At 37.5% G+C, this 22,186-nt stretch overlaps 1 protein-coding gene, 1 long non-coding RNA gene and 1 pseudogene across 3 annotated transcripts; all 3 read right to left on the reverse strand.

Moving 5' to 3' along the window:
* Positions 1–1,101: 1,101 nt before the first annotated feature.
* LOC111347709 (uncharacterized) lies at positions 1,102–11,568 on the reverse strand. Its single transcript, XM_088737744.1, is given in 14 exon segments — positions 1,102–1,560; positions 1,858–1,924; positions 2,250–2,310; positions 5,476–5,650; positions 6,160–6,240; positions 6,511–6,666; positions 7,216–7,389; positions 7,554–7,736; positions 8,458–8,531; positions 8,742–9,032; positions 9,754–9,850; positions 10,096–10,391; positions 11,086–11,298; positions 11,413–11,568. Coding segments are annotated over 14 exon segments (2,073 nt in total). The 3' UTR covers positions 1,102–1,511.
* Positions 11,569–16,738: 5,170 nt separating this feature from the next.
* On the reverse strand, positions 16,739–17,972 carry LOC148721091 (uncharacterized). Its single transcript, XR_015993442.1, has 2 exons — positions 17,695–17,972; positions 16,739–17,381 (listed from the first exon to the last, which is right to left on the reverse strand). It is a non-coding gene; the product is annotated as an uncharacterized LOC148721091 (long non-coding RNA).
* Positions 17,973–18,060: 88 nt separating this feature from the next.
* On the reverse strand, positions 18,061–21,394 carry LOC148721092 (melanocyte-stimulating hormone receptor-like; annotated as a pseudogene). Its single transcript, XR_015993441.1, has 2 exons — positions 20,148–21,394; positions 18,061–19,901 (listed from the first exon to the last, which is right to left on the reverse strand). The product of XR_015993441.1 is annotated as a melanocyte-stimulating hormone receptor-like (transcript).
* Between the last annotated feature and the right edge of the window lie 792 nt (positions 21,395–22,186).

The raw sequence follows: 22,186 nt of genomic DNA on the forward strand, positions 1-22,186 counted from the left end.
TAGTGATTACAATCTCTTGTGCTCTGATTGGTCGCATAAGAAACAATGTCAGCGATTTCATTGGTGCAAAGACAACAAAGGGAAAGGAATGTTGTTCGAATGTGAGCAGCCGTTTGTGGGGAGAAGCGTTGCGTGACGAGACTAAAAACGGCTGCGAGGGAGACTACAGCATAGTGTAATAATGTCCTCTTGTCCTTGTCGTTCACATCTCTGAATGTCTCGTATCTGTTGCCCTCGTTCAGTTCACTCCTCAACAAAATTTCCAGCAACCGATTAATCTGTCAGAAGACATTATACCTGTTTTCAGCAAGGTATCACTATGTTAATCCCATTCTATAAGTCTAGTTACACACAAATATTCCATTTTTTATCATAGCATGATATATAATAACAACATAGTCTATTGGTATCTTTAAGGTATCTATTAAAATAGTGATTTATTAGAACATTACAAAGTATCTTAGAGATTCTGGATATAATTTAAGTGCTAAAACTCATTATACATTTTATTAACACTGAGGAAACACTGGTGGGGAAACAAACAGGGCAACCCCCATTTTAAACAAAATTAATGTACCAGCTCTTCCATGCCTAGGAACTTCTCAGGATTATCTTTGTACTGTTTGGAGCTGGATCCTCACTGTCTAGTCCCCCGTTATCCTTGTATTTCTGAATCAGTCTTTCAACTTGGACTTCATCCATAGCTCTGTTCCATAACATTCCATTACTCTGCTTCTGACTAACCTACAGAGTGGAGTTTATGTTAGGAGGCTCGACAGCGGTTTCTGACCGCGCAAGATTCGAAAGTTTTCGCTCAGATATCGTTCTTGGCGAACTTGATGTTTCAATGTAGAACGTAACGTTTTGCGAGCAGGAAAAGTGGGAAAAATTGAAAATTGGGAAAGTGAAAATTGGGAAAGAAATTGAAAATTGGGAAAGTGATGATCTAGTAAGACAAAACATTTAGCCAAGATTTCTGTACAGTCCCATTCTTCATTGTGGATACAGTTATTGGATAAAGAAGACAACAGCGAATACAATAGATTACCCTTGAGACAACGGCTTTGTTCTACGGAAATTTGCGACAATTACATGGTGTAAGGTATTCATTGCGAAGCATAGTAGTGGTGCGTCAGTATAAATGGTCTTCGCTATTGAATTGCTTGCAAAGATGAGCTGACTGAGAAGTAAATTTTTTTAACGACAATCTCGCCTTCAAGACGGGTAAAGAAATATGAACATGACGAAAGATCCGGTGGTACTTATCTTGTTTACATTTACCATCCCCTGCGTGATATCCATTTCTTATGTATCTCCTTTCATAACCACCACTGTGTCAGTGTGGTGTGTTTTAAAAAGCAGTTTTTTTTAAACTGGTCGTTATCACAGCGGCTTTGTTTATTGCTTAATGAGAAATTTGGCCTCAACTTCACAACAACAATTTCTCTATCTTTTTACCGAAGTAATATATCTCTCGATGTGTCGTCAAGCTAGAACACCAAGAGATCCGTTTATTCCCGTCCAGGCCTCATCTGTTTCACCATTTTTCTCATAACGTCCCTGGAAAGAGAAACTCGCAATAAGAAAAACTGCTGACACACAAAAAAAGGAAGGGTGGGGGGGGGGGGGGGAGAAATAAGTCAGCTTACTGACGAACAACGGGAAATCCAATAATTCAACTTTGATTTATATTGTTCCCCGTGATCCTCTCAATCAACCTAATTCAGACTTGATCCCTCACGTTTTCCGAATGTAGACAGTTCGGTCGTGTTTTTTCGAATGCGCTCTTTGTGGTTGATGGCGCTAATAAAGAAGCTGATTGTGAAAAAAAGTAGGCATTGGAGACATAGTGGCTACCTTATCTCTATAAGTTTCCCTTCCACCGACTCCCAGGGATTACGATCTTCACTGAATTCAAGAAGCTCTGCAAACAAACCAAGATAATATGTAACGACATAATGAAATTTCTCGGCATTACAGTTTCAGGATGTTTTGCTACTCAAAGCCTGCCTCCACGGACGAATTGAAACTAAAATATTAGAAGAAACTGCTCTGTTCCGACTGCCACATAGCTTGCAAAAAAGAGAAAGGCTTAGAGCATAAGCAGCCAGTTTTATCTTGTCCACGAGTTAGCAACAGCAACTTTTTTCCCTCTCTAATCTTAATTTCTTAGCCGACGTTCCACTGACAACACTTGAAGATGACATGTTTAATTAAGAAACATCTATCCCAAGTATTTCCATACCCACCTTTTGCGAGTTTCATTTCACTGATCCATTCTCCCTCTTTGTAATACTTCATGCGTAAATTCTGCAGGGAGAAACTTCATTGTCAACTAGAACAACTAATTCTTCCCGTCCTCTCTCTCTAACTCACATTGGTACGTACCCACAGCACATTTACTGGGATTTCATTAATTTCGGAAGTAGGCGGAAGACAATTCAGCGGTAATCGAGGCAGATTTGTCGCCAGTCTTTCTCTTCTGTCCATTCAACATGGCGCACAGCGAAACGATCGTGTTGTTGATTGAATTGTTAGAACTGGTTACAAAAGTCACTCAACAACCAAAAAAGAGACAAAATATCGACAAAAACACCTTTATTGATGACTGCCTTTAGAATATATTGATTGTTTAAAAAAATTCACGCAAAAACTGGGAGGCAGAATGGCCAAAGTAGGCGGCTCCATTGTGGAGATTAGCCGCAGGAATAGCCCTTTTTACAGTTACCGGCGCCATATTGGATGTGTAACCGCGCAAACATGATAGCGAGGTCAGTGTTGAGTCGCGTTGCGAGTTCTAGTGAGAGTTTAGTGAAATGTGGTGGTGTTCTGTCCTTTTCATCGAGATATTTCGACAATGAACGATACTTTCCCTACGCAGGATATTCCTCCTTCTTCTTCGAAAAGAAGAGGAAGACACTGTGCCGCTTTTTGGTTGTGCTAATAGCTATTATGACACAACAGGCAATCCAACAGGTCTGCATTTCTTCTCGTTTCCGAATGACTTCCAGCAGCGAATCAGATGGTGCAATCTCCTGAATCGCCAGCATGGAAAGGACGGATTCTTCATCACAAAATCAACTTCTTTGTGCTCAGAACATTTCAAAAAAGAAGACATGCGAAAAAACGTGGGCAGGTCGCTGGAAATTGGTGAAAGGTTTATAATGTTTGTACGGTTGTTTTGTTGCTTGGATACCAAAAGAAAATGGAGCTTTGATTTTCGGTATTGTAGTGTTTATGCTGGGATTTTTTTCTCCTTAGTAAAAAGGTGACATTTATATTTCTTTGTGCACTGTGGTCTTATACGATATCTGTGAACTGAATGTAAAATTATAAAATTATAATGTAAAATTAAAATGTAAAATTAAAAATTTAATAAAATCATGAGTTTATTATTATATATATGGGCAGAACCATCTCGATTAAACTAGTCAGTACCGAAAAAAACACGGAAAATGCCTGCTTAAAGGGTCCCAGTAGCAACTGTGACAACTCAAGAAGAGTCATTTGAAGTTGAACAGGAATTATTTCCCCAAGAAGTTGAAGCAGCTGTGTCAACTGTCAATGCTGCTTCATCTTCACCAGCCCTGCAACAATCAGTTGTTCTTAAGCTGCAATGGGAAATAGAGCCACTGCAAGTACAATTAGCTGACTTGAAAGAAAAACTAAGTGAAGTTGAAAATGAGGGGGATATTTATTGGCGTGCCAATTTTCAATTGACAAAATTAAAGATGAGTCTGCGGTTCTATTTTATACTGGATTCCCAAACTATGGAGCACTCATAAGCTTCTATAATTTTATTGACCCAGTGCTGGCAAAGATGCAGTACTGGAAGGGAGAGAAATTGTCGAAAGAGAGTCAGCCATACCAAACAGATGATAACAGAAGTAAGCTGGGGCCTTCAAGAAATTGTCATTCTTGGATGAATTTTTGCTCATACTTATGAGACTAAAGGCTGGGTTATTTGTACAAGATCTTGCTGATAGATTTGGGATCAGCAAGAGCCTGGTGTCCAGAATCTGCATTACATGGATTAATCTTAACTATGTGGAACTGAAAGAACCTTTCCCATTTCCAGCACAAGAACTTGTTCACAAAAATATGCTGCAAGAGTTTGCTCAATATGCAACAACTGGGATTATTTTAGACTGTACAGAACTGTTTATTTTTTCTCCTGTGAATAATAATGTTAATTATTGTCAATAGGCTCTTCGAAATGTTATGTTTGAAGAATAGAATTTTGAAGCTCCTTCCCATAAAGACATAGTTTAACTCGCGTTTTATTGTCATGCCAATCACTTCCCTTATTTACACAATGTACAATGGTACCTTATCTTGATTTTACAAGCCCAACATCATCTTTTTTTCCCTGAGTACTAACAACATTAATATTAATATTTCTTAATGTAAGGAAAGATTACACCTAAATCAATTTGAATATTAAATTTGAGCTGGTGAAGGTGAAGCAGCATTGACAGTTGACACAGGTGCTTTAACTTCTTGGTGAAATAATTCCTGTTCAACTTCAAATGACTCTCCTTCAGTTGTCACAGCTGCTACCGGGACCCTTTTAGCAGGCATTTTCCATAGTTTTTTCGGTACTGACCAGTTAAATCGAGATGGTTCTGCCCATATATATAATAATTAAACTCATCATTTTATAAATTTATAATTTTACATTTTAATTGTACATTACAATTTTATAATTTTACATTCAGTTCACAGATATCGTATAAGACCACAGTACACAAAGAAATATAAATATCACCATTTTAATAAGGAGAAAAAAATCCCCCCCCCCCAAAACAAAAATCCCAACACAAACACTTCAATACCGAAAATCAAAGCAGGCATTTTCTTTCGGTATCCAAGCAACAAAACAACCGTACAAACATTATAAACCTTTCACCAATTTCCAGCGACCTGCCCACGTTTTTTCGCATGTCTTCTTTTTTGAAATGTTCTGAGCACAAAAAAATTGATTTTGTGATGAAGAATCCGTCCTTTCCATGCTGGCGATTCAGGAGATTGCACCACCTGATTCACTGCTGGAAGTCATTCGGAAACTAGAAGAAATGCAGACCTGTTGGATTGCCTGCTGTGTCATAATAGCTATTAGCACAACCAAAAAGCGGCACAGTGTCTTCCTCTTCCTTTCGAAGAAGAAGAAGGAATATCCTGCGTAGGGAAAGTATCGTTCATTCTGGAAATATCTCGATGAAAAGGACAGAGCACCACCACATTTCACTAAACTCTCACTAGAACTCGCAACGCGACTCAACACTAACCTCGCTATCATGTTTGCGCGGTTACACATTCAATATGGCGCCGGGAACTGTAAAAAGGACTATTCGCCGGTAGCCGGCTTCTAATGAAATCCCAGCATCAATGTGATCGCTCTTCGTGTCAATCACACACGCTGGTTTGTACCCTTTAAAGACAAATGGCGTCGCATCGCCTGATGGTTATACTAACCAGAAGAGGAAATCTCTCCATGCGCGTGAGTTGTAAAATCCGATCCACATCATATTCCAGGCGAGCGACTTTCTTGGCCTGAGTGTAGGTCGTGCTCATTTGTGCAATGAGAATGTTCAGTAGAATTACAGTCACTGTTCCCATGTACGCCATCATCAGTAGAACTGACAGCCAGCTGCAAGAAAAGAATAAAGTTTGACTTACCTAACGATCACCAATATACAAACTCCAGATGTGACCAAAACCTGATTGAGGGGGGCTTTGGGATTTTAGGTTTTGACTGTTTTTTGGATCAGTTTTTCGGTTTTTGGGCCAAAAAGGTTCGGTTTTTCGGTTTTGAAGTTCAGACCAGTTTGCGGATTTTACGTGTTTTTGCATTCGGTTTTCGGTTTTCACGAAAACTCTGATGGGGTTTTCGCTTTTTCCTTTTTGACTCATTTAAAGATGAAAATGTAGCGGTTTTGTCAGGTTTACATGCGGTTTTCGGTTTTGCTGCCTTTTTTCGTCAGTTTTTCGGTTTTTGAGGTTTTTTTCTCCGGTTTTGCGGTTTCCCAGAGGCCCCAATGCCCCCCTCCTGATTCTCTATTACAGATCTGCTTCTCTGAAGTGCTACTACACAAATGGAAGCAGTTGTTACGTGCTAATAACAGTACTGTAACGGCATCAACAAATAGTGTCACTAACTTGAATGTAGCGTAATCTTCCACCATCGGATACTGCTCGGACAGAGCACGAAACCCGCTCAACAAGACGTCTCCAAAACCACTAAAAGCAACATTTAAAATCAAAATTACTATGTTTAACTTAGGTTTTTGCACTACACACGCGTTATGTTTACCATCCAAGCTCCCGGATCAGTAAATTGCTCTTTAAAAAGGGCAAGAAAAGTTTGAATAAATGCATAACCTAGCCAGTAAAGAGCAGATCAAACTAATTCCAATAGAAGTTTCACTGACTTGAAAGAAACCACAGCCTTGATTCTATCCAGTACAACTTCAGAGCGTTGTTAAGGAGATATACTCAACAGAGACGCACCTGCGAAGTTCCTGGTTTTCCCTGGATCCGGAGTAACAGAGTGATAAAGTCAATGCACCACAGAAAGAGAAAAAGATCACGACAAAAACTGCCATGGATCGTGTGACGTCATGTAAAATAATCTTGGCCAAGGTTTGTGTGTATAATCCTGTAGTCCTGCGAAAGATATAATCCCGAAGTGATTCATAAATCTCATATATAGCACTCGGTTTGCGCTGACTCAAAATACTTAGAAATTGCGTGAGGTTTTATTTTATTTTATTTTATCTTTATTTAAACACGATCAATTCATCAACCTATAAAAATACATATCACATACGCTAAGATATTTAAAATGAAAACTACATACCATAACACTAAAGCTGTTTTCGGTGAATGCCGCGCGTTAGACTTAAAGAATGTCATTGATCTCACGTTTAAATAAGGTCGACTGCCCATCACGGTTCTTTAATAACTAATGACCAGCAATCGGAAATTGTTCTCAAAATCTAAGAAAACGAGACCACCTATACAATCTGAACTATAATATATCGAAGAAGAACTGCTAAGCGATCCCGAGGAGATTTTATAACTTTCAAGTACAGCGCTCAGTTTACGCTTGGCTAAGTGTCAGTATAAGATTGAGGTCAGATTGACGAAGGGATGAGTTTTAAGTCATCAGTGCTCCTTCCGAACTAAAGTAATCAATTGAGAGTTGCAGGTTACCTTGACACACATGAAAACTTAAAGATCCTCATGAAGTTGAACAAGAAGGCCAAAGATGTCACCATCCATTGAGCTTTATGATCCACGTATCGTAGTGGTATTATACACTAGATCAACAACAGGCCTAACCAGTCAAACAGGGTCATCCATTCTGTGAAATAAGAACGCCCCTCTCTGCAAGAAATCAAACAAACAAATTCCATGACTTCTCTCATCTTTTAAAATTTTTGAGATGTTATTTTTTTCTTCAAACGTGGTGTCTTTAATCAAAATATTGCATCAAGTAGGAAATCTTGATGAAATTTCTGCAGTAACCCTTGATCACCATGGTTACTTACATTCTTATCTGATTTATTTCCTCACAGATGTAGAAAACAACCATAAGTAGGGTAAAAACCTCACAGAATCCACGCAGCGAGTCCAGTGCACCACTGTACTGGGTGGGGTCCCATCTGGTAGAAGCATGCAGCAGAGAATATGACATGAACAGCAAGAAGATGCATAACAATGCTGCTTGAAGGCTATAAAGAAGGAAAAGTAATTAAATCGATTACCTCTGCAGGCTGGAGTAAAATGGATAAAGGGCAAGGGATTGGAAATGAAAATATAGACATAAACGTTAAGTTTTTGGTAACAGTGTCTAATACTCAGTTCTCAGTGTTATCAACCTTTGAGAAATCAAAGGCTTTGAAATTTGGACAGTATCGTGCATTTACACTGTCCACAAAATCTATAATAAGCCTGCAGAGCAGGTGTAATTTGGGCAAACCAGTGCTGAGTATTTTCTTAGCAAAATATGGCTGCCATCTTTGATTTTAATGGCAACAGAAGGTTGGGGAGAGAAAGAAATCTGTACTAAGGGGTTGAGTGACAATCAAAAGTAAGGAGAGGGGCTGGTGTGGGGGTGTGCCCATTCCCACTTCGGCCACCCCCCCCCCTACCATCAAGTCTGACACCTAGTTAAACATGGCCAGTTAAATAAATAATGGCACGCTTTTAACATTAACTCACCCTGATAAGACACCTGCACTACAGGCTAAACTATAATGAGACTTAATCATACTGCAGAGAAGTGCTTTCACGTGCTTATTATGTGTGCAGTGGCATAAATAATCTAAATAAAAATTGTCTTCAATTTGTTACCTGTACTTAGAGATACATCAATACATAATTCAATACCTACTGGTATGTGAATAACTTCTCAGATTTACAGTATGAAGCCTGCAAACACAATTGATTTACCTGAGGAAAAAGTGCCCATAACTTCTCCATTTTGTTTTGATCAACATTCTGACCACAGGATGTTGCAAAGCCTCCTAAAAATGACAATCAATAACTAATTTCTGCCCAAAACAATTTTGGTGTAAGATTGATCTAAGATTCAAACTCCTGTTATAGTACGTAATTGATACAATTATATCTATATCAATGTTTCTACTTTATCTCAATGTATTTCAGTAATGGTGCTTTTACATATTTCACCAAGAAATTGTCCATAGGTTTGACTGTCTCTAGATTAATCTTACCTTGTTGTTGCTCTTTGCAATCGCATGTAAACAAGAATCCCCTCTCCAGTTAAAATATTTGTTCTCTATCTGCTGGTGTCCATCAGAAGCCAAAATCTTTGGGGGTCGTCCACCTTCATCTCCATCCAAAATGTGATAATAAAAATGATAGATCAGTGGATCATCTGAAATTGTATTCCAGACTCCTTCAATTGCTTCCCTCTTCTCTTCAGTTTCATAGTTTTCTTGTCGCTGGGGAAGATATGGCCACTGAGGATTCATCATCTGGTCTAATACAGCCACTACTGTTTTCTGTATGCAAAACAATGACATGTTTCATTAAAACAGTTCTATTGAACATGTAAGTTAAAAGATATTGAAAAATAATAAAATTATAATACCAAAACAGTAATACTCAGTCTGATCTTTACCACAATGCTGCATGCCACAACATAATAATAATAATAATAATAATAACATCTTATTAATAATTATTAATAATAACAATGATAGTGATGAAGATGATTACATTAATGATGATGATGACAACAAAAATGATGTAGATTATGGTGATAGTCTTTTCTGTCCTACGAACATGGTAAGTGTGCAGAGAAAGTAATTGGCATCTGGGTAGTCATTCCCTCACTCACCTGAATGCCAGACTCACTTCTCTAAAGAGTTTCTAGATGGAAAGTTGTCCAAATTTTCAAAACAAAATCAAAGGGTTTAGTGCAGAAGTGTTACTTACGTTAGATATATAACTGGCTTCAGAATAATTATTGATGAGCTTCAGAAGAGAGAATATAAATGGAAGCACCACCCTCCCTATCACGTTTTGGAATTAGTTAAAGAAAATGGTTTCCCCATTACTTTTTTTTTTATTAAAAATGGTACTTTTGAGCGCCTATGTAATGTATTATGCATATTAAACTCCAGGATGCATCAGCAACTTTTTATAACCTAACAATCCAATTACCAGATCAAAAAGTAAATCTAAGGTCTATTTGACTGTATGCCATAACAACAAGCTCACCGTCATCTTGGGGTTCTCAATAATTGCCTTGAAACTGAAGACCGATGGTTTAGGATTGGTTACTTTGCCTGGTGTCCAAGAAAATAAGGTTTGAATACTGAAAGAAACAGACAAAATAACTCATCATTTCAAAAGTAATTTCTAGAGCTCTGTTTGATCAAGTTTCTCAAACAAAGCTCTCTTGTCCAGTCTTCATCAAGAAAAGAATTCTATTCATTTGAAAACTGAAACCTCATTCATCTTTATGCTCAAATGACTGGAAAAATGATAAATTGTTGGACCTTAACTTCTACCTTGTAGAAATTATATGCATGTTTATTTACATATTAAGTGTGTTTCTACCTTTCATTAGAAATTACTCTGATCAAAAAAGCAGCTACATGGTCTTTCTCTGCTTCTATTGCCAATTCCACTGGTAACATGGCTCTTTTCTTCACAGGTTCCAACTGATCTTTTGTTGTCATGGTCATCAGCTGAGGATACTTCCTCACAAGTGTTTTGGTGACTTGTAAAAAGCCAAGCTCTGCTGCATAGTGCAGCAGGGTAGATCCTGTATTGTCACAGTCATCTTGAAACACCCTGTATCTGTTCCCTGAGTTAACTTCACTTACTAAAAGAATCTCCAAAAACCGATTTATCTACGAAACACATCATCAAAAGCATCATAAGTATTACACATTTACCAAAAATGTTGTAAACTAGTTGGGTGGAGCAGAATCCAACAATTCAGTGGGTTTTTGTAGAGGGCATTCTGGTGCACTGTAAGGGTGATTTTTCATAAGAAGGAATTTGCTTAAATTTAAACAAACATCTTCGCAATTCATAACCTCACGTACAGTGTAATCATCTCTCGCTGTGAAGCAAAAATCACCCTAATAGTCGCGCTCTTTGGCGACCAAAGTTCTGCATATGGCTACTTCGGCAGTCTAAATCCCACAGGGATCAACGAACGCTTTTCATTCCACTAATTTGTTCGTGTTTTTCTCGTTGCCATGTTCCCACCAATAACGTAGCTCCATTTTCTTCCTTTAAAAGCACACACAACCCACAATTCCTCTATTCGCTCCGACGAAGAGCTAACGCTCGAAATGTCAGCTTTTATAATCGTTACGGTGGCCAATTTACCATTTCAACTTTGTTGATATATCCAAATTATTTCGTTACCCCCACCGACGCAGCCCCAAACAGTTTCTTTAGAAACTATCAGCCTTTATTCATGGCTACTGAAGAAATGAGTTGAGTCACCACTTGGTCTGCGCTACAAAAAGTTAACGTTGAGCCCTGTAGAAGAAAGACAAGTAGGTTCATTCATGCAAACCGATATCAACTTACCAGTTGCTCAAGTCCACGAAGTTTACCGGGATCGTCTTTGTATCGTTCGGATGTGGGCCACTTTTTCAACATTAAAAGTGCTGGATCCTCACAGTCCAGTTCGCCGCTTTCCTTGTACTTCCGAATCAATTTTTCAACGCGAACTTCATCCATAGCTCTGTTCCATGACAACCCTTCATTCTGCTTTTCATGAATCTTGATAAAAGGATCAAGCTAATGGTCAACAAAATATTTAACATATCGCAAAATATTTTACAGAAAGCTGAAAAATACATTACAAAACTCGGCATTTAATATAGATATATATATATATTTAAAATTCATTACCTTAAACCAGAACTCTTCGTCAAATTCATCTCCCATGAAATCTTGCTGATAGTCACGACAGCGATCAATTGCACGATCATGCTGATCTCCTGGGACGTTGCCTTTTCCAGCTCGCTCTCCTTTACTCATTCCTGGATCTTTTAACACTAGCCACATTGAAGTTATATGTACTAAACAAAAACCATCTTTTGGGTAAATAAATGGAACGTTTTTGCAAGCAGGCTCTTTTTTGTTAGTCGGTACCTCAACAGCCGGACGCACACTACAAGAAAGCCAAGTCATCCCCAGGAATTATCCGCTTTTCAGTTGAAAACCGAGTGGCCACTGGGCAGTAGTTTGGGCAAAGATTAAAGTCTCATTTTCAAAGCGAGTCCTAGTGCTCATCGTATGTTGTATATTGATAAAATGTTTTCATTCATATGTAAATTAAAATCATTTTCACAAGAATGGTTAAGCATTAGGCCTCGTTTTGAAAAAGGGCCAAATTAAAGGTAATTCGGAAATGGCCTATACTTTGCCACGAGCCTTTGTAAAGTAAAATTTTAGAGCTTAACTGAACACACAAATAATCCATTACATAAACTTTCCCTTTCAGAAAAAAATTTGACTACAGACCAAAGATTGCTGTTACATGTAAATCCAATACCTTCGATTAGATTGGAATTGTCTACGTAGCACCGCTAATGAAGGTAAATGCCACATGGTAAACAACTCTAAAAATATCTAAAATCAACGCGGGTGGAAAGTTGTGAAAGACGTGTAAGAACGTAATCGCTACGTGCGATATCAAAGCCAGAGTGATTTAATATTTTGTGAGAAATTCCAAACTCCAAAAGTGAAGCATGAGCACGAGTTTTGGCCGGCACTCCCTCCATTGTGCTTCAACTATTTCGAGGTGCTAGGAAAATCCGATCACAGTAAAGCCTTCACATGGTTAATTATTTCACTTACAGTTCACCATTCATTTCAAGTGCATTTAACGTATTTTCCTATCGTATATATCAGAGTAATAGCAAAGAATTTTTTCACTGCCTCGACGACTGTTCTTGTCGGCAAGTAATAAGAGCATCTGAAGGAAAGTGGAGTAAGCTAATTCGTTTCTATCTCCAAACTCAAGTACATGTCAAGAATGAAATGCTCATTGTTTTTGTTTACTGAAAGCGATAGCAAGAAGGCATGGCGTCTTATGAGTTATTTTCAAGGTAAGCTTGGAAGGATTTCAGAAGTGAGAAGTATCAAGAACATTTTGGTGAGGGAACAAGATTTCAAGGAAGTACTGAGCGACAGTGAATGTGTTGTGTTGGTTGGGACACGCCAAGCTTTGTCCCTCATCCAAAATAAGCAGCAAGAAGAATACGCTGATTACATCACATTTGACGGGAAAATTATGCATGAAGAGTTCACAGAGAATAAGGAACTAGTCAAGAACAGACTCCTCATCGTTAACTTTATGGAAAGAACCGAGAATGACTGGATACCGAAAGGTTTTGATGAAAAGAGAATTTTTCATGTAGAAGATGGAAAAGTTCCTCCCGATGGAACTCCAACATTGAGCCACCTGGAATATCGCATAAAGAAAATATTGCTTGGAGATGACTTTTTGTACTGAGCTTAAGGACCATGATAATTGATTGTACTTGTTTGTGATGATACCTTTTTCCTAATCGATAGTTTAAATTTGAACAGTGCGATGGTACGTTACACCAGTGGCTTGACTGTGTGATTAAATAACTAAATTGTATGTTTCAAGGAGACCTCAATTCTAAAAAAATTATTTATGTCCTTACATACAGAGCTTCTGAACAGAGTGAGGTAGAATAAATTGAGCAATGAAACTAAGTCTCACATTCTTTGAATTTCCTTTTAACGAATGTTCATGGTCTTGAGGAGTTAATGTTTGTCTGATTGTGTCACAAAAAAAGTCAAAGATATTGGCATTTTATGCGTTTTTTTTAGGCATTTATCGTGGGTGTCCTGATTAATCTCTGTTCAGAGCTACCAGATCCAGTTCCTGATCATACAAATAATAGGAAAAACTGATTTACCATCCATAAGGCTTCCTTTCTATAACGAGATTACAAAACACAGTAGCAGCGCATAAGATTGAGCATAAGAAACCATGAAAGTGAAATGGTAAACCTCGTTTCCAGGGTCTTTCTTCTTCCAGTACGACCATAACTGATCACGGCGCGGGTTGCGCACATCTTGTACCCAGATCTCGCGCCACCGAGTGATTGTCGCTCTCAAGGCGGGAGACACACAAATACTGTGGCATCAAATATTACGTTATTTGCGATGTGGATGACTGCGATGAAGAAATCTTTGCATATGTTTTCTATTTTCTAATCTAAAGATGTACTGATTGGCTTCAATGGTGCACTTTATTGGGCTTACAAAGAAAGAAAAGAAAGTAATATTTGATCTGCGTACGAGAACTTTACTCCCTCTTCAAGTTTACTTTCTAGAGAAATAACAATGTAATTATTTCTCAAGTACCATGGAATCTCATTCGTCCACTTTGTAGCCCTACTAGGTCAAAAAAACAGAAAATAGAAGGTTTTGGCGCAAAGTCCTTTCTAAACGTATAAAAACAGGTACAGCGGGGATTCAGATTCTTCAGTAACCCTTATGGCAGTTGAATACCAAAACCTTTGCTCATTTTGAAAGTCTACTTCAGTCATTGCTAATTCAGCTCTCATTGAATTCGTTGAGATTTTATGATACTGTATCTCATGTGTCTAACTCGAAATTACACGCGAGTTTTAGTCCAGTTACGCAATCCTCAAGATGGTCACTGAAAGGAAGGATTTCCTCTCTGAATTTCTTCACCTTACAGATTAAATATTCTTCTTTCTTCCAAACCAGTTGGAATCCAATTAACAAATGGTAAACACCACAACATACACTATTGAGTTATGGATGCGCGCGGGAGGTTGCTAAGCACGAAAGAAGTGTAAGAGTCGCTCTCGGCTATCGCCTCGAGCGACTCTAGCTTCTTGAGTGCTTAACAAACCTCCCAAGTGCATCCATAACTCAATAGTGTACGGTGTGGTGTTTACCATTTGTTTTATAACATAACATTGATACATTGTAGCTAAAGAGTTCCCTTTTATTTAACAAATCTTACGCGACCAGAAAAAACAAGCGTGCGCGGAAAAATAGTCTTTGCATTTGTTCACGTCAGCAGCGTACACCCATGGGCAAATGGGGGACGCTAAATTGACCAATCAGAGCGCGCGCTTTACTTTGGTTATGTTATAATTAACAAATGAAACCTGCCCCCAATATATTTGGTGGAGGACCCGTCTTCAACAAAAGCGGTGAAGCACTCGTTATCTACAAGTTGGTAAAGGACGCTTTTGTAATTCCTACAATTGTAAGTGGAACTTCGCTTTTTATCAGCATGCTTTTCCGTTGCAAGCTAATTTGACTTTCTAAATCTGACTACGGTGGCTAATTTACTATTTCTAAATCTGATGACGGTGGCTAATTTACCATTTCAACTTTGTTGATATATCCAAATTATTTCGTTTCTCCCACCGACGCAGCCCCAAACAGTTTCTTTCGAAACTATCAGCCTTTATAAATCTGAGTGGTAGCCGAGTTCTTTTCTAATAATTTAGTCAACGTAGAATGTAACAGTTTATTTAGTGTATAGATCAGTTACCTTCTGATTTGATTATCGCTTTTAATGGTCAATTTCATGGTTTGGATTTTCAATAACGCGTCTGTAACGTTTTTTCTTTATTAGTACCGTTTTCGATTACGTTGCTTTCATTTTTGGGAAATTTGGCTCATGTAGTATCTCTTAAATATTCATCCTGATATCATTTTTGAAAGTGCGGCATTCATCCTGATATCATTTTTGAAAGTGCGGCAAACAATCTCTCTTTCTTTGATAGGGTGCTTTTCAAATGTCCTTATCATGATCTGCATGAAGTTCAAACTTGATTCATTATCAACCTTCGGTAAACTGGAAATAATAAAAAATAAAAGCTGACGATTTTACTTAGTCTAAGAGAACACTGGATTCGTGACAATCTCCGAAAGCCGGCAACAAACCGTTGAAATTGTAATTTTATCACAGATGCCAGCTTATTTTAAAATATTTCATTTGACTTTCTAATGAACACAGTTTTGCAGCTTTTGTCTCGCCGCTCAGACAGATCAGTTATTTCCAAACAATGATACAAAAGTTTGAAGCGCTGATGGAAGGAAGATCCCTTGTGTACGGCAACAAGAATAAGGGAATTTCCAAGAAATGCTGTTGTTGAAGCCCACTCACTAAAGAGAGGGAGCATAGGAGTTCTTGTATTGTTTTCGTCTACGTTGCAACGAGAAATATCTGTCTAAACTGCTCACACGAAACCACGATCGCTGAAACCCCACTTCTTTAAAATTAGTCACATAAATACCACCTAACCAGCGTTTATTCATTTAAAAATGCCTTGAGAAATTTTCTGTTGTTTCAAAAACTGATTTTTTATCTGAAACCTATTTGGTGCCTCACGTATGAAATAGCAAGAAAATGAAAATGTTTAGACACCTGCTTTAGTTTTTACAGAGCACTGAAAAAAGAGTCTCTCTTTACCTGGATCATTTCATCTGGATAGTTTCAAGCGAATATTTTGGTATGAAGAAGGTTTTCTTTTATGTAGTAAGTGATTGAAGTCTTCCTGTTGCGATTCTCTTGAACGATTGAAAATTCTCTTTTCGCAATGAAAGTTGTTACCCAATATTGAAGTAAACATGATAATCTATTGATGGAGATGGAAATGAAGGGATGGGTGGTCAAAACCTGTCAAGACTCGATGAACAATTCTTTTCATTCTAGTTTTTTTAGCATCACTTGTGAACATTAAGTTGCGCACTGCTCTGCCTCTAACCAACTCTAACCAATCTTTCAAGCTCCACTGTAAAACTTTGCTTTAAATCTGTTATTATATTGATCGACGGGGAACCAGCTGATGGACAAACCAAACGAGTGACTATTGCTTAAGAGATGCAAAATTTATGCAATTCTCTGATACGGTTTAGGAGTTTAAAGGGGAAATTTTCAATTTCCCCTTTCAATTCTCCTTGATTATTCCGAACAGCAACTGCAACTGAACCTCTAAACAGTTACGAGTGGGCCGAAACCAGTTTTTCTCTCTCAATTAGTAGAGATTAGTTTTAAAAAAATTAGTACTTAAAGGTAATATTGTTGGCAAAACAAAGACATCGGCAATGTTTCTGTTTGACAATGCGATAATGGAACTCTTTCTTGCCACCCTTTATAAAAGATGAATTAAGTAGTACATAAGATACATTGTCATTTAAGGGCCGATTATTAAGTGGAGATGTTCTTCCTTTATTGTATTCAATACTAAACTAAAGATCTGTATAAAGTTCAGACTTGACACATAATCAGCCTCAGCAAACTGAAAATAAAAAGTTCAAGCTAGCGACTTTATTTGGCCTAAGCAAGAGATCGTGTAAGGAAACAAATTCCTGACAATCTCCGAATGCATCAAATGATTGAAATTCTAATTTTTGTCACAGATGCCAACTTATTTCAAAATATTTGAGTTAAATTTGCAATGAACAAAGTTTTGGAGGCTATTTTTCTTGTTTTTGTATCCCTGGACTAGAATCTCAAATAAAAACCGTGACAGGATGTTAAGCTACTAAACCATGTTTTTTCAATTTTACGAAATTGGTTCTCTTACTTTCTTCAGAATATTCAAAATGATCGTCGTTTGTAATATTTTTAATGGCGCAATGCTCTAAACTCTCCTCTGATCACGACGGTTACTCCTTAAACCTGAAGGGAACAAAATAATTTATCAATTGCGGCTGGAAATCAATGGATATATATGTACAAATTGTTAAAGCGCCTCACGAGGATTGAATCTAATTTACCTCAAGATGACGAGGATAAAAACTAAGCAGCACGTTGAGCAATGAAGCGTCAACATCTAGCAATTTCCCTAAAAAAGCAAACAAAGGTAGAAATTGTTTAACATAACATAAAAATATGTCAAGAACTCTCTGTAACTACTCTAATGTTCCTGAACCACAAACATCATGATCCAAAAAGTAGCATAGAGAGGCTGGCTAACAAGACCAACCAACAGTTCAGTTGTTGCCAGACAACGACACAAGAGTTTCGACATCGGATGAAGGGAAGATTCTTTGCGAAGGGCAACGAAGATAACAGAATCGCCAAGAAATGCTATTATGGAGATCAGTACTGTAGATTGTTAGGAGAGGATTTTTAAATTATTGTCGAAGTACACCAACCAGGGAGGAACTGAGATGTAGTTCTTAAAATGTTTTGGTCAGCCGGTTCCACCTCTATTGGTATTTGTTGTCGACTTCATTCTGTTTTCGTTTCCTATTTCTTGGAGTAGGTTATCCGTGACTGCAACGAGAAATATTTCGTCTAAACAGCAACACAACAACGATCACTAAAACCTTACTCAGTTCCTACATAATAATCAGATAGACTTTCTCATCATCTTTTACTCGTTTGAAAACATCACAGAGAAAATTGTCTGTTGTGTCAAAAAGCCTATTTTTGTCGCTTTAACTTGTCACGTACAGCGACGTGCCGCTATGCTAATAACGAGGACGAGCTCGTAAGCTGGCCTAGTTTTATCGACAGGGTGTTAATCAAATGTCCCTGTAATTTGCGTAAAGTTGAGGCCTGACTTGTCATCAGCCTGAGCAAGCTAAAAATAAAGAAACTAAAACAACCGGTTATAGTTAATTTTATTTCATACGAATTCTTAAAGTTTGTTAACATACACAAGCAAGGGAACCATCTCTACATATTCATAAGCATTACGGAAAATTTTCTGATAACAAGACAAATTCGAGACTAAACGTCGATCAATGCAACTCGATTCGCAATATGAAGTCAATAACAAGACTCTCTATTTAAGTTAGTAAAAAAACGTTGACTTTAAAAAACTCTTTTAACTACCCTTTCAAGTTTTATCCAGTACTTTTATATTGCTAAAAGAAGATTAAACATGAAATTAAAATGCATGCATATCTTTCTTTAATTATGCCTTGCCGTATTCAAGATCATTGGTGGTTAGCTAACACGAAAAATACTTTTGAAAAGAGATGGTTGGTGTTTCTATTACCTTTCTTTCAGTTTTTTCCGTAAAATAGCTATTAAGTGCACACAACAAGCAATTTTTTTTAATGAATACTCGATTAAAGGTGAGAGCCTTACAGGGCTTTGCGTTACAGAAATCAATAGTATTGTTCGGTGATTGACATTAATCAATATATAAAACATAAATTAACGGGGAAAATATTCACAACAAAAAAAACATAAATTAACGGATAAAATGTCCACAACAGACTATGTACAAACTTCGAACAACAATATTATTTAAGCTTTTTATTTCTTTCTATCTAATAACATATTTGACGGGCGTTTTCATACAATAATTGTGTAATCACTTTCAGCTTTAGAAATACTATATATAAGTCGAGGATGACCTAACTCCATGGACAGCAAAGTGCTTGTCTGATTGTCTGCTTCACTGCTTGTCTTACTTCACTTATCTTCCAGTAGTAAAGGAACGGGTTTACCGTCGAGTTAAAGGAAATTAAGATAACTGCTGCAGACCTCAATATTACTAAGTGTGATGAATATGTTTTACTGCAAGCGATTACAATGTGTCCTATAAAATATGGTGCATAACAAACAACTAATGCTAACTGCACCCACAGTGCACTGTACACTGCCTTTTTGTATCGCGCCATGTTCAGTACATTTGGTTGGCTCGGTTGTTGTTGGACATGATCTTGTACTTGAGCCTGATGATGACTGAGACCCCGAAAAATTTTTATATACGAGGCTACTGAAATAACAAGGCAAGATGGTACAACTATATGGGTAGACCAACGGATTATACGGTAATCTAATATGTAGCATAAAGCAGTGACACTAGATACAATCCAAAAGGTAGTTACAACGATGCATGTGCGCTTCAAAGTTACAATTTGTCTGTATCTCATCCCCAACAGCAGGGCGAGAAGTCTGTCCACGCTTATGGCCGTCATCGTCATCAACGAAACTCTACATAATGCATGGCCTTTGAGGCCGTTGGCGGCAATTGCGTATCGACAGAGACTCCATTGTTCGTGAACCACAGACATATTATGAATAGTATTCAGAGGCTGGGCAACAAGACCAACCAACAGATCAGTTATTGCCAGACAACGATACAAGAGTTTGGACGGCGGATGAAGGGAAGATTCTTTGTGAAGGGCAACGAGGATAAGAGAATTGCCAAGAAATGCTGTGATGGAGACGGGAGAATGCCAGCTGCTGCGAAAAGTACGTATACTGATTCTTTTTGGAGCCCACTAACCAGAGAGGGGGAGCAATATAGTTCTTTAAATGTCTTGGTCTGTAATCTAACTCCAGTGAAATTTGTTGTTGACATTATTCTGTGATCGTTTCCTTTTTCTTGAACTGCGGTTATCTGGGATTGTAACGAAAAATATTTCATCTAAACAGCTACACAACGACGACGTACATCCTACATAATAATCATATAAAGGCTTACTCATAACTGTTCACTCGTTTTAAAATCGTCAGGGAAATTGTCGCTTTAACTTGTCAGGTACACCCCGTATGAAATAGGAATAATAGGCAAATATATAAAAACACCTGTACCATTATCTTTGTTTTCTTTGTGGGACAAAAAATCCCACTTAACTTAGCCTACCTGCAGGCATTCATTATTAACGCTTCAATACGAGTTACTTGACTCGTGAATAAGTTTGAGGCTTCTAGCAACACGACTTGTAGGCGAAGGAACGACGTGCCATGATAGTGCTAATAACTGAGGACCTGCTCCCAAGGTGGCTTGGTTTCATTGATAGAGTGTCAATCAAATGTCCATATCAGTTCTGTACAGTTGAGGCTTGAATCATTATTAGCCTCAGCAATCGATTAAAAAGAAGATTCAAGCTAAGGATGTTCAACCCATTTTGATCAGTCCAGAAAATTCGAATGCAGACATCGATTACGAAGTTGATGTATGGCCACACATGCAAACTTATTTAAAATATTTTAATTCAACCGTGTAATTAGTAACATTTTGTGGCTCTTTTACCCCCCTTTCGTATCAAACAAAAACTAGAGCAAAGAATAAGAAGAGCAAAAAATTACGAGAACAAACAACTTTCTGTCGTTTCTTTCACAGATCTGTTGTTGCCACATAACGATACACGAGTTTCGTTGGCGGATGAATGGAAGATTTTAAGTGAAGGGCAAAAAGGATAAGAAAATTGCTAATAAATGCTGTGATGGAAAGGAAAATTTGGACTGCTGAGAAAGAAATGAATTGCCTTTGTCGTCCATCCATCGAAATAGGGTTGCATAGAAATGAGGCTATGTTCACGCGGTTCTAAACGAGTTTTTGACCGGCTGAAAAACTCGACCGGACATTCTGTTCACACGGAATTGTGCGAAAGTTTCCTTCTGTTAAGATGGAACTGATAACCGGATGAAGTTTGTGACACCCGTCAGTGGTTTTATTATCTCCTCATGCGCACACCGTTTCTTTAATCAAGTGCAAAATGGCCTCTAGAACTGAAGAGAAAAGCCAATTCAGATAGTAGCACGGATAACGAATATTTCACTTGGACGGATGAGGAGACAGCACTACTGCTTAATGTTGCTTTATCTTATAAAATTGAGAAAACCTGCGACTGCTGAGAAAGGAATTGATTCTTGTTGAAGCGTTCCAACCGAAGAAGGGGAGTATAGCAGTTCTTCAAATGTTTTCGTTTCTGTTCCACCTCCAGTGAAATTTGTGGTTGGTATTTCGTCTGAACAGTACACATCCAGCCTCGATCAATGAAACATTGTTTCTGTAATTATATTCACTTTAAGACTTCCTCACAAGCGTTTACTCATTGATGATGCGTCAGAAAAATTGTCTTTTGTGTCCAAAAAATGAGTCTTTTTAATTAATTTCTTTTTTAATTTTCTTAGGGCAATTTTCAAGCTGAATGCCTTTTGTTTTATACATGATATTAAAATTTTATTGAATTTTCTTATACAAATTTTTTCAATTATATTCTTTCCAAAGAAGAATTAGTCGTTAAACGAAGTGTGTATCCATGAGTTTTTCTTGGATTTTTACTAAACATTTTGACGTATATTTCATCGATTTTAAAGCATTTTGTCATTTTTTTTGTAAATACTTTTAGTGATTATAGTGTATAAAGGTATTATAAGTTTTTTTTTCTGGAACCTATGAAGTTTCTCAGGTATGAAAAAGCAATAAGAAGAAAATGGGAAGACATCTGTGTTGTCATTTTTTTTCAACAAGTCGACAAACAATCCTTCTTCACCTGCATCATATATCTTTGAAAAGGTGCAAACCAAGTGTCCATATCATTTGCATGAAGTTATGACTTGAATCATTTTCAACGAAGAAAAACTGGAAATAAAAGTTCAAGATAACGATTTTAGTTGGTCTAGGAAAAAATTGGATTCGTGAGAATTTCCAAATGCATTATACTATTCAAATTCAAATTTTGGTCGCAGGAGCAACTTCTTTTAAAATGTTTGAATTAAATTTGTTATTAAATAGGCTTCCAGCTTTTTTTTCTCTTCCTTTTGCCCCCCGGACTAAAATTAAAAAAAAAAAACCGTAACAAGATGTTTTGCTATCAAACCGCTTTTGCTGTTTCATTCTCTACCTTTGCTATTTCATTCTCTGTTTCCTTTTTCTTAGGATGAGGTTACCTGTGA

This window comes from Stylophora pistillata, chromosome 11, assembly GCF_964205215.1.
Source record: "Stylophora pistillata chromosome 11, jaStyPist1.2, whole genome shotgun sequence".
In the NCBI taxonomy this organism is placed as follows: domain Eukaryota; kingdom Metazoa; phylum Cnidaria; class Anthozoa; order Scleractinia; family Pocilloporidae; genus Stylophora; species Stylophora pistillata.